This window comes from Lepidochelys olivacea (assembly GCF_965140295.1).
Source record: "Lepidochelys olivacea isolate rLepOli2 genome assembly, chromosome: 4".
NCBI lineage: Eukaryota > Metazoa > Chordata > Testudines > Cheloniidae > Lepidochelys > Lepidochelys olivacea.
The window spans coordinates 41,609,755-41,626,479 of NC_140414.1; the positions used below are offsets into that span (position 1 = coordinate 41,609,755).

Consider the following 16,725-nt stretch of genomic DNA (forward strand, 5'->3'; position numbering starts at 1 on the left):
AGGTATGAGTCATCAACGATTCAAAGGTTTGGCACTATGCTTATTTGGCTTGGAGTAATACATCCAGCACTACTAAATGCATTACCAATGTGTCAAAAGGCAACCTAAAAGCAAGTTAGAGCACACTTGGATGGGTGTATAGCTAACTTGCAGTGCAGAATTAATTAGTGCAGAATTATTGCAGTGCAGAATTAATTTGGCGTACCTTGGCCTGAATGCCATTTTTTCAGTTTGAAAAAACTGAACACACAGGGCCAGATCAGCTAATATAAATGTGCTTGATGTCAGTTATCTCAGTGGAGCTACACCAGCATCTGGCTCACTGAGCCAAAGTCTGCCCTCGTTTTCAGCTTCTGCAACTGTGTGAACTTCTGGGGTGTTGAGTGGAGGTGTAAGTGATGGCATAGTCTTGCCGACTACACCCCTTCCCCCACTGAAGACGGTGGAGGAGAAGAAAAGAATGCCATGCCTGGTAGGTTACACAGTGAGGAAGTCACACGTGGGGGCCATGAGTAAGAGCAATGCTGAACAATGTACATAAATGGGCGGGAGCATTTCCAAAGTGAGGGCGTCTTTGGAATTAATAGCACCACACATTTCTGTGGGAATTTTTAGTGAGCATTAATTTCTGGTGTCATATGTTGTGTATCATCTATCAGTTTGACTACCTAGTTGTTCCTGGGTTTATTGCGGATGCCACTAGATAGAGGGCTGAGCTTGGCATTTCAGTTCCATATCTAATTTTAACTGATCCATGTGTCATAAGAGACATTTCTGACTTCATGAAAAGGCTTTTGTTCTCTTTATGCTTGGTTTATTCAAGATTAAATAAGGATTTTTTAATAAATGGATGTCTTCACCTAGAAATCATTAAAATATTTAACATACTTGCTAAGCACTAAAGGAAATTAAAACCTGCTTTCCATCATTCCTATTGTTCTTTAATCTTTTCTTTTTTACCATCATATTAATTGTTTCCATATGCACTGATATAGTTGATGATTGGTAGGACTATGGGAGACTGCAACAATTTCCCAGTAGAACTCCCAGCACACCATGCACATGTACTCTCTCTGCATTTAGAAGTGCTGTCTTATGCAGGAGAGAAAACTTCAAGACAGGCCACTAAATGTTGTTTTTGACATTCCCAAATCCAGGTGGCAGTGCTAGGAATTAAATAGATGGTTGTTTTCCCCCTAGCTAAATGAGTTAGGCCCAGAATATATATGCCGTGCCGTGCTGTGCTGTGCAGCTGTCAGAGGATAGGAAACTTATTCTTATATTATTGGTTTTGTAATGTGTCATACAAAAGAGATCTGTATTCAGCACTGATATGAATGGTACCTTATGTCCTAGATTCAGCAGTTTTATACAGCAACACTGCTGCTAGCCAGGTTATCGCAACCTCCAGTAAGTTAGAGTAGGTTAAATATGTTCACCTAAGATTTGTCATCCACTCTAACCAAACAGTGAATTTTATTAAGATAAAAGAGAGACGGCGAAAGGAAAGTGGTGATATGCTGTTCATTGTCCACATATATGTTTCTCAAAAAGGAAATATAGTAGTCAAAAACCTTGAATCAAAACTTTCAGAATAGATTATAACTATGGTGGAAAAGTCATAAATACATCAGTTTGATAAATAGAGCAATGCTTCCATGCTTCTACTAGGAGCTAGCAGAGGAATTAGGTGAGCTAGAGACCAGCTCAGATGAAGAAGAGATGGTAACTACCAGGGTCATTCGCCGCCGGGTGATTATTCAGGTACTGAGTGTTGAACTACTGCACGTGCCACTGGCAATTATGTCCTGGTTACATCTGTAGAAAACCTTCATAAGGTCTGCTGCTAAGGCAACCACCTATGAAGTTGCCAAGCTCCTGAATAATGCATGGCCATTAAATAACTTCAATAATATTATTCTAATACGTTTTAGGGCGGAGGAGAATTACAGTAAGACTGTCAGCTATAGCCTATATTGTGGAGATGCCTCAGTAAGGGAACAAGGACTTTGTTTTGCTTTTTTTTTAGGCCCACACATGGCCAGGTGAACTAATATTTATTTGCCTGTTGGTTGTGGTATAACTTTCCTGTGCATGTCTTTAAATATTAATTTGCTGAATATTGTATGGAGTTTAACTCCTCAGCATTGATGCATCTTGACTGCTTTTCAAATTCTTACTTTAACTAACTAATAATTTTTATACTGTTTATTTAAAGCATCCACTTATATTAAGGCATTGCTTAATAAAGTTCTGTTTTCTTGTCATGCAGGCCAATGATATGCCAGAAATACCACCGGAAACGGTGACAGAGGAGCAGTACACAGATGAACATGGCCACATTGTGGTGAAGAAGGTATTGTCAGTCATACACTCTGGTGCATTCTTACTGTCCTTAGGTAAAATGTTCAAAACTGCCTAAGGTACTTAGGAGCTGAAGTTCTATTTTCAAAAGTAATTTCAGCTGTGAAGGAACTGGAATGTCTGTTTTGCAGAAAATTCCACTAATTCAAAGTTTGTTGTCATTCCAAAAGCACAGCTATATTTATTTGTTATATCTTTATTTTATGTTTGGGGTTGGCGGGTTTTTTTTTTTGTAATTTCACTGACATTTTATTGCAATCAACAATTTTCAGGAATCTTCATTTTCCAACAGAAGAATGTTCTGTTGGAAAATGCTCTATGGAGGAGCATAATGCCAATTCAGTTTCCGTGAGACGTAGGCTCCTAAGTATCTAAGATTTTTCAAAATGGGACTTAGGCTCTTAAATCACTTTAAGGTGCTTTTGAAATATTTTACTTGTCTTAGTGGAGAAAGCACCATCGTGTGGTTATTTTTGTACAGCACTTTCATCACCTAAGGGTCATTAATCACTGTGGGCTAGATATTGATACCTTTTATTCACAATGAGTAGCACCAATGGGAGCATGATACTATTCAGGTGTCAATATGGATGTCAGAATCTGTCCCCATGGGAACTGGGCAATCAAAATGCTTGAGGTGACAGATTTGGTTTTGCATCTGCTTTATCATTTTTCAGCACTTAGATACTACTGAGATAGGCACTTTAGAAATAGATGATAAGAGTGTATGTGCTAATAGCAAAACTGCTATTGAGTTCAATGAGGCCAGGATTTCACCCTCAGCTTATTAATGTTTGCGAAGTGCTTTGAGATCCTTGAATGGGAAGGTACTACACATAGTATAGAAGTTTAAGGTCTGTTTTTTATTGTTAAGATAATTCTGTACCTAAATGTTGAAGTGAACCAAAGACAGAAGTAAGTTTATCCCCTTAGGTCACCAGAAAGATTATCAGGCGATATATTTCACCAGATGGCACAGAAAAAGAGGAAGTCCTAATGCACGGAGCACCACAAGAACCTGTTATGATTGAAGAAGGAGATGGGTATTCCAAAGTCGTAAAGCGGGTTGTGCTGAAAAGTGACATTGAACAGTCTGAGGTGATACTTTCTAAGATTTCTTTTCATGGAAGGAAGAGAGCTAGAAGAACAGTTCTCTTATCCCTCCCCCCGCAACCTATTCTGTGTCACCACAGTCTATGACTGAAAGTGCTTGACTAGGTGTTTATCTTGGCTTTCGGTGTACTGTTTTTAAAAAAAAAGTACTTTAAAGGGCATCAGTAAAAACCAGAGGCAGACTTTCAACCTTGTGATACAAATGAAGATTACATTTTTCTGGCTTGAGCCCCAAAATGAATTCAATAAAGCAACTTTTTATAGGTGGAGCTTCTGTAAAATAATCTCTTATCAATCCATGCTCTATGTTTTGTTTTTAAATAAAGTAAATGCAGCGCTTTCCTGGAGAAGGAATTCTTGTGTTTATCCATAGTCCAAACACACTGTGGGTAGTGACAAATACATTTCCATTCCCCTGCAATCCTTGATTTCTAACAAAGATGTCTGTCAAAGACCTATTCAATTCACCTATGAATTATATTGATTTTCAGTCTCCTTTTATGGATGCCCTGAGCGATCTATCTAAGTAGAAAGTGATTAAATAAGAGTATGTAGATTGTGTTAAGGATTTCCCTAGGCTGAAATGATGATCTGCAATCCATATCTTCTTACCAGGTGACATTCTCTGAACCCAGTGTTCTGACGGGTGCCTCAGAATTTCAGGCTGAACCAGTGGAAGGCCGGAAGGTCAGTAAAGTTGTAAAGACCACAGTGGTACAAGGAGAGAGAATGGAGAAGCACCTGGGTGATGCTAGTTTAGCCACTGATCTTCCATCAGCCAAAGAGGACTTTGAAGAGGTAAAGTGCCTTCATTTGGAATTCACAGAAAAGAAATTTAAATCTGGCACTGTGGCAGAGCATATACGGACAAAATCTACCCCCATTGCAGTCAACAAACTAACACCTGGCAGTATCAAGCCCCCACTGTTAGGGAATTTGCTGCTAAATGCTTGAAAATAGCTACCAACCGCTAGGGATAGCTAGTGGGCTATAGTTACCGTTTCCTAATGAGCTGTAGCTAACCGTGGATATCAAGCTATACCTGCCTACCACCACCAGTTGCTACAGCTAGGTAAGTATAGCTATCGATATCCATCTACAGCAGGGGTGAGCAAACTTTTTGGCCCAAGGGCCACATCTGGATACGGAAATTGTATGCAGGGTCATGAATGTAGGGCTGGGGGGCAGAAGGCAGCGCAGGGTGTGGGAGGGGGTTCAGGGTGCCAGCGGTGTGAAGGCAGGCTCCCCTGCCTGCCCTGGCCCTGCGCTGCTCCCAGAAGGGGACAGCACCACAGCCCGGGTTCCCCATTCCCAGGCAATGGCAGCTGTGGGGGAGCGGTGCCTCCAGGCAAGGGCAGTACACACAGCCCTTTGCCAACCCGCGGCAGGCAGGGGGCCTGCCTTAGCCCCGTGGGCTGGATTGAAAGCCCTGACAGGTCATAGTTTGCCCTCCCCTGATCTACAGCTAGGTAACTCTATGGATAGCATCCTAAGCTACAGGTAGATATTGTTCCTTGCTGATAGCTCCCAGTTACTATGCATATTGATGAATAGCAAGAGACAGCTACCAACCGCTACAGCATAGGGTACAAATAGGTATCTGTAGCTAGCTTCTACCTGTAGCTACAGCTATGGAGAGTTATCCATAGTCACATGTGGCTATTCCTAGGGATAGGTCATTGTTTATAGGAACAGGAAACATTAGCTCTGGCTAGTTAGGAATGAAGACTGCTAGACAGCCACATCGCTATAGCAATCTATACCTACCAAAAAAAAAAAATAAATTAAAAATGGAAAGCTGGTGTCTTCTACCAAAATCCAGGACAACCACAGAAGTGATCCTATTAAAAAAAAAAAAACTACGGAACAAATTAATATGTTGAAAGCCCTTGGGGACATTAGAAAAACAGGAAAATTCCATGCAGCCATTTAGAAAATTGTTTCCCGTATGGTTGTCTCCTAATATTCTATAAGGCCAAGGGTGGGATCCACACAGAGACGTAGGCTCTGTAATGCTGAGCATGGACAAGGAGAGTTACGCACCTTCAACTGCAATCCACAAAGCCAGCACATTAGGCAGGAAGCTGCCCATCAGTGTGTCCTAAGCCCTGCCCCCTCTTGTGGGGATGGGTGCTTCAGTCCAGGCTACAAAGCAGTGGCACTCTCTGCAGGGCCTGAAATAAAATGAGGGCATACTACCTCCCTTATAACCAGCCACAGTATGGGCGACCCCTAGTGCAAGTTCCCCCTTTTCCTGAGGGGGGAGTTTAACAGTGGTCTCCCTGCATTAGGTGAGTGTTTTAGAGTGATGCTACACCTAATGAGTAAGTCTTTCACTGGCCTACTTAATTATTCTGTTCTTTATTCAGAGTGGAACAACTGCAGGAGGAGAAATGGTGGGAGTCCCCCGCCCCAGAATATTCCTTAGCCTTGTAGTTAGGACTCTCACCTGAGAATCAACCAATGCCATTTCAAAGTTAAAAGGGTACACTGCCATACATCTGTAATGATTAACTAGAGAGATTTTTAAGGGCACAAAGGGCCCCTCACTCCCACTCAAAGTCAACAGGCATGTGGCAGTTCAATGCTTGTCATGCCTTGCCTCTGATACCCCTTACAAAAACAACCTAATGCAGAAGTATTAAAGTGTGCAGTACAATTAATTACCTAAGGTTGTGTTATGTGTTTCACTTTAGGCTTTGAGTTTTACAGGTAACCAAATGAAAGTCCAACTCCCCACTTTAGTAGAGAAAGAGATCATGAAAGAGGATGGATCAGTTATTAAAAGGTTTGAGTTGGCATGGCAGTGAACTTTTAACAAACTAACACTGAAAAAAGTGGACGGGAGATTAAAATGTCTTGAGCAAGACCCTTGGCTGGCAGTGTCTAAAGCAAGGGTAGTCAATAGGTTGACCACAGACCAAATCCAGACACTTTTGAACAGACCCCTGGCCAAAAGTAGAACTGACATACTAAATGATGTAAGCTAATATACGGAGTACAGTGAAGAAAAAAAATAATCAGGCATTGAAAAGCTCCCCTCTAAGACAATGTATAGCTGATTTTACAGGAGATGAGGAATAATGGATTGTAATTAGTCATTTTGAAATTAATTTACACAGCAGCTGAAAACTCAGATTCCATATTCCTTCCTTTTTAACCATTTAGTTTGATGAGTATTTTCAAACATTTGATTGTGTGTGCGCAAGAATGAGCTGGTTTCTGAGCATGATTAGAGTTGTTACTCTACTATGTAAATCAGGTGCAGAGATGAGCTGTTCAGAAGTATTTGGAATCCAAACCTGGATCTGATTTTTTAACTGAGGGGTTATAGTACCTTGTTCTGAAGTTCCAGGTAGATGTCATCTCTAGAAAGTATCATATGGAGGTTTTTACTGCATAAGGCAGTCTTTGTATATACACCAGTCTCCTTGTGACTATTTTTTGGAATAGGTTAATATTGTGATATTCCCATAAAAGAAATAGAATCTTCAGTTCTAGAAAGTAATCCTATTATATATTTTTGACAAGTATATTGAGAGCAAAATGTGTTTTTAAAAGCATTTTATACAGCATATTCAAAATTTTAGAGAAAAGTCATAATGAATTGTCTTGCTTTGTGACACTTCCCCTATCCCCTAAGAGACATTATGCCCACTGTTACATCCAGAGGTCCAATTTCACTAGATGCTTACTGATGCTAGCAGTGAATTTGGCTCCACCTGGGGTTTGACAAAAAGGTTTGGAGTTATTTAAAATTACACAGAACATGTGTATGAGAGGGAGCAAGTAGGTTGACTGGGCTTAGAGGAATAGATGATAGTACTAACGGGTCTGGCCCAAACAAGTGACACTAAGTCTGAAATATTTACCAGATAACCACAAAAGCAGATGGATACTGAAGAGAGGGTGTGGGGAGGGAAGGAGAACCACAAGACCATGAACTTCAAATGCCAGCTTAATAAGTCTGGCAGGCTCGTGTAGGCTGATTTACTTTTACTGTAAATTTCTCTCTCCTCTTTGCAAAGCACACTGTCCCTGCTTCTGTTAAGAGTGGCCACATAATATTTCCAAAGTATAAATGCAGTTTATGCATAAAGTGTCTCCCAAATGTTTGCTTACTTTTGAATGGGTGGGGACATCAGTGAACATGATTTATAGCCTAGGGCAAATCACTGTCCTTTTGGAGACTGCTGATAAATACACATATATCTCACAAGCAGCTAAGTTGATGCTAGAAGATGCAAGCATTGAGAGCTAAGTTTATTTGTTCTGTTTGAGAAGGAAAATTAATTTAAGGCCAGAGGGACTCCCAGGTCTACAACAGCACCCGCTCGCTGAGCCCAACAACTGAGATTGTAAAATACCATTATAATGTTTTATAATCTTTTTGTAGCAGGTCATTCATTTAGTAGTGAGTGCCTGTCTGAAGTAGTCAGTGAAAGATGGAACAGTTGTAAGAAGGATAAACAAAACTTATAGTGGGCTTAACTTCAGCATACAGAGCTAAGTAGGAGAGTCCTGCATGGATTTCAAAAGCTGTTGCATGTTGGTGCATTAGAGCATATATTTTTTCAGGCATTTGTTATAAAACTGTATGATGTAATCCTTGTGAAAAAAAATCCAACAACTGTTTTGAGCTGTTTTTTCACAACTATACAAGATTAAATTTAAAAAGCAATCTGGTTTTGTTTCTCAACTATTTAAGTTTCCAGTCACTGTTTGTTTAGAAACTCTGAGCTCAGTATTTGGGGTCGTCAGTTACAGTTCTTTACCGTCTTGCTGCCTTAAAATTCCACCAGTCCTACTCAAAAGGCAGAATGCCTTTTACAGAAATTCCATGCTATGTAATAATTAATTCTGCAGGAAAGGGGGAATTTTAGCACTTCAGGAGGAGTTTCTAATGCTTTGGGGGGGAGGGGGGCAGAAATGCCACATTCATTTACTTACTCTCATCTTTAGGACAACAATGAATAAATGCAGCTCACAGAAGAGGACCGTGGTGAAGGACCAGTATGGAAAACATGTTCTTGTAGAACAGCTGGAGAATAGACCAGAAGCACAGGATGACCTCCAGCATGACCTCCAGCAACTTCTTAGACATTTCTGCAAAGAGAACCAGAAGCAAGAGGCCAAATGAGAAGCTGCCACATCTCACTACCCCCACCACCTATCCAATATGCGGCATTCACTCTCATCGATATAGACTTACATAATCTCTGGAAGTCACTGACATTTCTTCTTCAAGCACCTACAATGAATTCAATTTTCCTTTCTTTTCTTTTTGTACCTGTAAGCTAATTTGTGACCAAAGATAGCATCCTTCGTTCAGGATGGTTTATCCACTAATTCATCACCTTTGTGCTGTACTGGGAACTTGTGAACTTTGCCACGTTGCTGTTCCTTTGCTTCTGCACTAGCTCCAATTTCATCCACAGGCCTCTTCAAGTGACTATGTACATGCATCATAAAAAAAAGGCTATTAACATGTAAACTGTACATAGCTAAAGTGCTTGGACTTAAAGACCTCAAAAAACCCCACTGCCCATTAGGACTACTTTTAGCATCGTGGATTACAAGGTCTATTTGAAACTGCTGAACAGCAAGTAACAACAAATATTGCTAACACAATCGACTAAAGATACTCTGGGGAGGAAGCACTGCAGACCTTCTGCATCCATAGGACTTCCAGTTTAGTGAGCTCTTTGGAAAAGACTCTAAAAGTCAGTCTGATTACAGCTGACTGTGGCTATCAATACTTCTAAGATTCTTGGACAGCCACTTAAAGAAGGAAAAAATACCCAATTAGGTAATCAACTTGCTAGCAGCTATATCTATGGCTAATTTGCATATGGTATTAGAATCTTTTAGATCTGGACATGTGGCAGGGTGTATTAAACAGCTACAACTACAATAGTTTCCTGTTTTCATCACTGCTTTAGCAAACCACATTGTCTTACTGGTGGTACTTCCTGCTGGCCACTGCACTGTAGATAATTCTGGAGAAAAGACTTACCCACTATACAAAAGAAAAAAAGCTTAGACTAATGCACCACATTTTATCAAAATTGCCTCTTATCTGATACATGCATGTGGCATTTAAAAATCAAATCCTCTTGTAATCATGTCAGAGACTTGTTAACCCTCTTAGCACTGAGCGAGCAATTTTTATCTTCCAATTAACTTTTCTTTTTTTCAAAAAAAAGTCACTGACTAGGGCCTAAAAATGCTTGAAACATTAAATTTTGTTATTTGATTTATATTTCTAAACTAACCATCTGAGATTAACAGCATCCCTGCACTTTTATTTTGAAAGAAGGGAATATAAAAATCCGAAATATTGTGTGCCCTATTCTTTATTCTACTAGTGGTTGGATTGCTATAGCATTTTAACATATATAATATATACACACACACATAAATGTACATTTTGAATCTGTTATTTGATAAAGAAAAAGTATATTCACAGAAGATGAAAATGAGTCAAGTCCTCCTCGGATTGATATTTTTCCAAACGTATCTGACCTTTTACTCTTGTAGAAAAATGACTCACTCAGTGCTCAGAACGTCCAAAAAAAAAAAAAAAACCCCCACCCATCAAACAATGGTACTTCCTCATTAGAGAGAAAACATCTTGGGAGATTTGGCTTCCTGCAAGCAAAGCAACCCAGGGCACCGTGCTAATAGTTTTTTGGCAGTCAGATGGGAAACAAGCATTGCTGGCAGCCAAAATAAAAGAAACCCATGATGCAACATTTCAAGACACACCATGGCTTTCTAATTGTCAAGGACAGCACTGAATGACATTCAGGAACAGGGCTGTAAAGAAATGCATTTCTGTTGTGTTATTTGCGGTGCAGATGATGTTCAGTGTAACAACATAATGGTTATTCACCTTTTGGTTTTTTGCTGTGTTATCAAAGAACTTGAATACTGTGAGAAGAAGTGATTTTTAAGTTGATGAATCAGCATCTTGTTCCCATGGTGATAACACTAATTGAATATATCTATGAGGGCATGTATTAGTTAAATAAACCTACAGCACTAACAATACATAGCTGCAATGTGTACAATGGCTGATTTAATTAAATAAAATGTACAAGTGTTAAATGTAGCAATAATGGCTTGGGTTTTTTTACTACTGATTTGACATTCTCTATCTTGATTTTCTGGTTTGACCACCACAAAAGTCACATGAGGAGTATTTTTCCCCTTTTAAGTTCATTTATTTTATAAAACTGTATGGTTGCAGCCCTTAGTGGTGAGCCTGTTACCATAATATGCAATGCAATTATCACTATTTCCTAAAATAAGTACAGGAAACGATGGTAAATGTTGGCTTTAAGAGTGACCATTTTACCGTATTAACTTCACTGAGCATCTGAGGGCACAATTTGCCCTTAAACTGTGCAACATTTATCTTTAATATGTACAGATGTGGGCCAAAGTATGCCCTTGAGTCCCACTGACATTACATATGGAATTGTAGCAAGTATTGGCCCAAGTGACTTACCCTTAAAAGATTCTGTCCCATCTTATTCCCCTGCCACCCATTGAAAATATAGGGTGTGGCTGAGTTGGTGCAGAATTTGGCCCATAACAACATGGACACAGAGTCCAAGTCTGCTAAGGACTATATCTGGAGTAACTGTATTGATGTTAGACCAGTGTAACAGACCAGACCCGAGCCTGAAACTTCAGCCCTCACGCCTGACTGATGCCATAGAGAATTAGTTTACATAAAGAATGCAGGACTGGCCAATGCAGCTCAGGTAATTACAGTGCTAACTACTTGGTTAAACACACAATTTTCTGATGCATGCAAAGGAGTTTTGTTCTGGGGAAAAGTGACTAGTGATCTCAAAACAAATTCTGTGAGCGCAGCTTGTGCACGATTTCTGTAAATTCCTTTGCTGAGATAAGAGAAAAAGTCTGCCACCAGGGTCTAAGTTTCTTAAAGGATCCAGTTTAAATAATTTAACTCCTAAATTAGTGAACTACAAGCAAATCTGCTCAATGTTCTTTGAGAGAAGAGAATATGTGCTGTAATTTTAGGGAGGATAAGGTTTTTTAAAAAAAAAACAAAAACACATACACGAAGAAGTGGAATCCATGCTGTAAGTGCTTAAAAAAAAATAAAAAGTCTTCACTATGGAGCTACTACTCGTGCCCCTCTGGTCACCTATTACAACCAACCAGAAATTTAGCCCTTGAATGTACTGACTTCTTAGTTTATATCTGTCAATTTTAAACAGAAAAGTTTCTCACAGAAGATTCATTTAAAGGATTAAATATACTTGTTAAACAGTCTTATTCCTTCCCCATTCATGTTACATGCTTTCATTGTCAAGTGATTAAATGTAGGCTTTGTACTCTTATCCTTTTTTTATGCCACTGTTTATTTTAAAAAGACTGTGAATGAGATTAATGTACCCTTTTACTCACCTGTATTTAGAGCCACTTGTTTACAAGGTGTCCTCTATCTTCAGTACAATTCCAAAACAAGAAGTCAGTGTAAGTTACCTAGAAGTCCATGAAGCAGCCCATAGTTAAGCAAAATGCAGATTCTTATTGGTGTGAGTACTTTATATTGTTGTGGCATCATTTGGTTATAAGGAGGCTATTGGGGGAGGTCTAACCTGGGTGCTAGAAATAACATTAGCATGCTGTTATGTTTTACAGAATATAAAATCCTGACCTTACTAGATCTCATCAAATACAGGAAAAAAATATGTCCATGGTGACTAAAGCTTTCAGGTGTTCACAATCCTTTTATAACTAACTCTGAACAAGCACAAAATGTTCATTGGAAGAGGAAACATTTGCTCAAGCAACCTGTTGCTTGTACCCTTTAAGTAGTCAGAGACAGAGCGAGCAAGAACACAGCAGAAGTGTTTTGGAAGGAACAGAGTGCGGACAGACTCCTAAATTCTCCTTTTCACCTCCCCATGCCTTGCTCTAAAGTCTAAATACCACTGATGTATGCAACCTGACTGGTTTATAGACTAGTGAAAGCAGATTGTAGGTTATGCTATATCCTGAAATTGTTCCTGGAAGCAGCTCCAGCCAGGCCAGAGACATCCTCCCCTGGCCCTCCCCAGATAAGGTGGGAAGGGATGGGATGGGATGGGGAGAGTGTGGGGATCCCAAAAAAAGTTTCCCCACCAGTTGCTGTCCTGGCCAGTCAGGGTAAGCAGCTGGTGCGCCAGGACACTTTGTTTACGTAGGTTTACCTCCGTGCCTGTGGACGCTTGAGGTAAACAAACCATCTCGGCCCTCCAAAACTTATTCTGATGGCCCAGGAGCCAAAGTTTGCTGACCCCTGAATTATAGGGTCAGCTTATGAATAAGTCATAAAAATTTTCCATTTTTACTTATCCATCTTGGGGGGGTCAGCTTATAAATGAACCGGCTTATGATCGAGTATATACAGTACATTGCCACTAGAGAAGGAGTTCTGACATCAGCAACTGGTTATACAAGAACTAGTAGACAACAATTGACCCAGATCAACAGTACTTGCGACTGTGAATCCTTGCCCCTCACATTCATCAGCTTGTACTTCTTACTAAAAGCGTAGACTTGTAAGTTTACTTCATGCATTCAGCCAGTGAGCAAACATTTAACAAAACACACCAGTTCCCCAGACCTTCACCGATTCACGAAGTAGAGTGTGTATTGCTGGACATCTAGCATCTTTCCAAGCTCCCTGGTTAATTTTAAGCAATTAAATGGAAAAGGATGTGGGTGTATACACACTGCAGTCCACAGTTAGCAGAACTCAAGTTAGCAGACCTTGGGTTTGTTAACCTAGGACTTGAGCGTCTACACTGCATTTTGTGGGCCTGAGTCCAACCACTCATATCCAAGACTTCCTAGCATGCTCCCAAAATGTGGCTGCTCTAGCCCTTTGTTCGCAGTACTATGTGGAAAAACTTGAATGACCACCTAACTTTACACTCCAAAAAACAGTCAGCCCACAGGATACTTTTGGTAGACTCTTAGAACATGAGTTCAGTGGGGTTGTGTCCACACTGCAAAGCAATAGCGCTTGAACCCTGTGTCCCAGTTCAACTCAAGGTCCGATCCTCCATCCCCTTGGGTTAGCACAATTTGTATGAGAACAGAAGCAGTTCAAAGCCTGGGCTTCCATTGCAGTGTAGGCATATCCTATGACCACTACACATGTGCTTAGCATTAGAGAAAATTGACTAAAAGCTCAATTTTACACTGTAGCTACATAATCTGTTTTATGCTTCTCTCAGTCAGGAAGGAACCCAGCTATATAAAAGTTTGGGCTCCAATAACATATATAATGTTCTCTTGTGTGTGTCAAATAAGGAAAGGAAATGTTTCCCCAAGCCTTGTTTTCTCTCCTCCTTAAATGGCTTACCATTCATCTCCTCATGAGGATCACCACCCACTCATTTCTTCAGGTGCTCAGTATGTTTTATAAAACATAGGTCATCCAATCAGAGAGCAGAGATTCTGACTTCAATCATAGTGTAAATTCTAAATAATGAATACTCATAGCAGAAAGTTTACTCACAATCTATTGAACGTTTACAGAAAACAAATTAATGAGCTGTTCATTCATAACATAAGGGGACTAAATCCACTGAATAAATTATTCATTCCCAATTGATCAGGGAGACCTAGAAATCAGCAACAGTAATAAAATTCACTGCAGAGACCTACATGATCTTAGCTGTGACATGACTCTTAATATAATTATTTATCCAGGCCTTTCTGGGCTCTGAAGAGCAAGGAAACATGACTTATGGTTCTCAAATTGCTCTGCTCCAAGGCCCCTCCCTCCAGCAGAGTTATTTTCTAGTCATTGCTGTAATGGGGTATATTTGAGAAACATTTTAGCAAGTGGATAAGCAACACTATCACTGATTTGCTGTCCAAGATTTAAGGAAGACATTCTAGGATGGATGAGGAATTCAAGTCTGTCTTTCCTGGGGCAGTTTACGCACTGGTTGATAAAACTTTCTTTGATGCCACTTTCAGTTCCTACTAAATCAGCCCAACCCACTCCTCCTCCCCACTACTAGAGCACAAACTTTGCTGTTATCAGGCTGCTAGTTCATGCATTCCGCCATCTACCTCTAAGTGAGGAGAGATGGGTTACACAGCTAAAAAAAGACAACATATAAACTGTAAATAACTGGCTGAACTCCCAAGATGTAAGAGGCTGCCTTTCATAAGGGCCCTGACCAGCCTGCCAGAATGGAAGGTGTCTGTACTTAAAGGCATTTTACACAGCTGATTTGAGTATATGGCTCCCCTGGAGGAAAACCTGTCAGGGCTAGTCGACACTGAAAGTGCTGCAGCTGCTTAATTTTAGAGCATTTAGCAAAGATGCTCAATGCTGAGCAAGCGCTCCAGATGGCATAATAAAAGCTACCGCCCCTCACACATGTGGCAGTTATATTTGTGGGAGAAGCTTTCCCCCTGACGTAACAGTGTCCACATCAGCAGTTAGGTCAGAGAAACTTATGTCACTCGGGGGAGGGGGAATGGCTTATTCACCCTCCCTCCCGCCCCCCGAGCAGCATAAATTATACCAATATAAGAGGTAGTGTGTAGAAGCCCGTAGTCTGGTTAATCAGCACCATGCCCATACTGTCAAGGAGTAGGAGGGCAGACATCACTGCAAAGAGATCAGGAAATGAGAAGTGATTTTAAAAATGAAAAGAAGCGTGTTCCCCGCCCCCTCCTTTTTTCTAATTTTCCAGTGAGTTCCTGATCAAAACCTTAATTTTCTCTTTATAATTTTACATGGTCAGGAATGAGAGTCATGCATAGGCTGGGTTCCTCAGATAGCTGTGTTCTGCATATAAATATGGACCCAGGAGACAGTACTTGATAGTGTTGAAATTAAAACACACACTGGACAGCTACTGCACAGTGAAGGGCAGACCATTGAGCACCCACAGGTCCCACTGATCTCAGCTGGAGTCAAACCCAATCTGCATTTCTGACAAATCTGGCCTTAAGGGCATCAAGCAGATTAGACAAGGCATACAAAGATGGCACCTGAAAGATACAACACAAACCCCTTGGTCTGTTTCAGCAACAATTTAAACAAACTGAGTTAAATAAGGGAACGGCAAAGTGAAACCTATTAGCATGCACTCCCTTCCTGCCATCCTTGTATGTTATCAGACTGAATTATCTGGCTGGCATTCCTCACAGAGACAACTTGATTCACATTTGTACTAAGGCCCCTAACCATCGTCACTCTGGAAGCACAGTGGGCCTTAAAAAGGTGGTATGTGGCCCTTGTATAAAAGAGAATCAGGCCCCTCCAATACCTTACTCCCTCCGTCCATTCCTTGCTTCTCCAAAAATATTTTACACTGTCGACCTCTGGGAAAGCATTTGCAGATTACTAGTGAACAGTGGACTACGTAGAACCATGGTCTCACATAGCGTTAGTAGGGCTGGAGGGTGGGCCTAATCAGTGATGAGCTGCCAAAATCTTAACCGGTTCCTGATAAAAAGTTCTGGTTTAAGGGATGTGCCACAGTATGTATTTTTCGTACCAGTAGGGTTACCATACATCTGTATTTTCCTCACAGACAGCGACTTAAGAACCAAAAAGTATGACCTGTCCGGGAAAATAAGGATGTATGTTAACTCTACCTAAAGTTCTTTTTTAAAACTAGAAATGACCTCCGTTTCACATGTTGGGGTCCCCGCCACTCCCTGGGGGTGTGCTAGGGTGACCAGATGGCCTGATTTTATTAGGAACAGTTCTGATTATGGGGGGTCTTTTTCTTATATAGGCGCCTATTACCCCCACCCCCGTCCTGATTTTTCACACTTGCTGTCTGGTCACCCTGGGGTGTGCACATGTGTGGGTCCCAGCTGCTCCCTGCCCCCCTCATTGAATCAGGTGTGCAGGGTTACTGCCCTAGCAACTGCAGGGCACCAGTGCACGTGGGGCCATATAGGGGAGTGGGGCAAGGCTAGCTGGAGGCAGGGTAGGGGGGTGCGGGGCTGGCTGGAGGCAGGATGGGGCTGACTGGAGGCAAGGCAGTGCTGCGGGGGTGGGGGAGTGAGGCAGGCATTGGTTGGAGACGGGGGTGTGTGGGGCTGGCTAGCTTCGGGCAGGGGGGTACGTGCGGCAGGGGCTGGCTGGAGACAGGGGGTGGGGGGGTGGTTGGCTGTGGGCAGGGTGGTGGGTGCTCATGGGGAGAGCGGCTCGGAGCAGCCCGAACAGAAGGACGCAACCCA

General features: G+C 41.2%; 1 protein-coding gene across 9 annotated transcripts in view; it reads left to right on the top strand.

The window, feature by feature from the left end:
• Window positions 1-8,599, top strand: part of ANK2 (ankyrin 2) — a 589,776-nt gene extending 581,177 nt beyond the window's left edge. For all 9 annotated transcript variants that reach the window (XM_084626827.1, XM_084626832.1, XM_084626829.1 and 6 more), the window contains 5 exons: window positions 1,672-1,764; window positions 2,273-2,356; window positions 3,298-3,462; window positions 4,093-4,275; window positions 8,440-8,599. In XM_084626827.1, coding sequence (XP_084482953.1) covers window positions 1,672-1,764; window positions 2,273-2,356; window positions 3,298-3,462; window positions 4,093-4,275; window positions 8,440-8,454 — 540 coding nt within the window. In that variant the 3' untranslated portion in view covers window positions 8,455-8,599. The remainder of the gene's footprint in view (window positions 1-1,671; window positions 1,765-2,272; window positions 2,357-3,297; window positions 3,463-4,092; window positions 4,276-8,439) is intronic.
• Window positions 8,600-16,725: the final 8,126 nt, after the last annotated feature.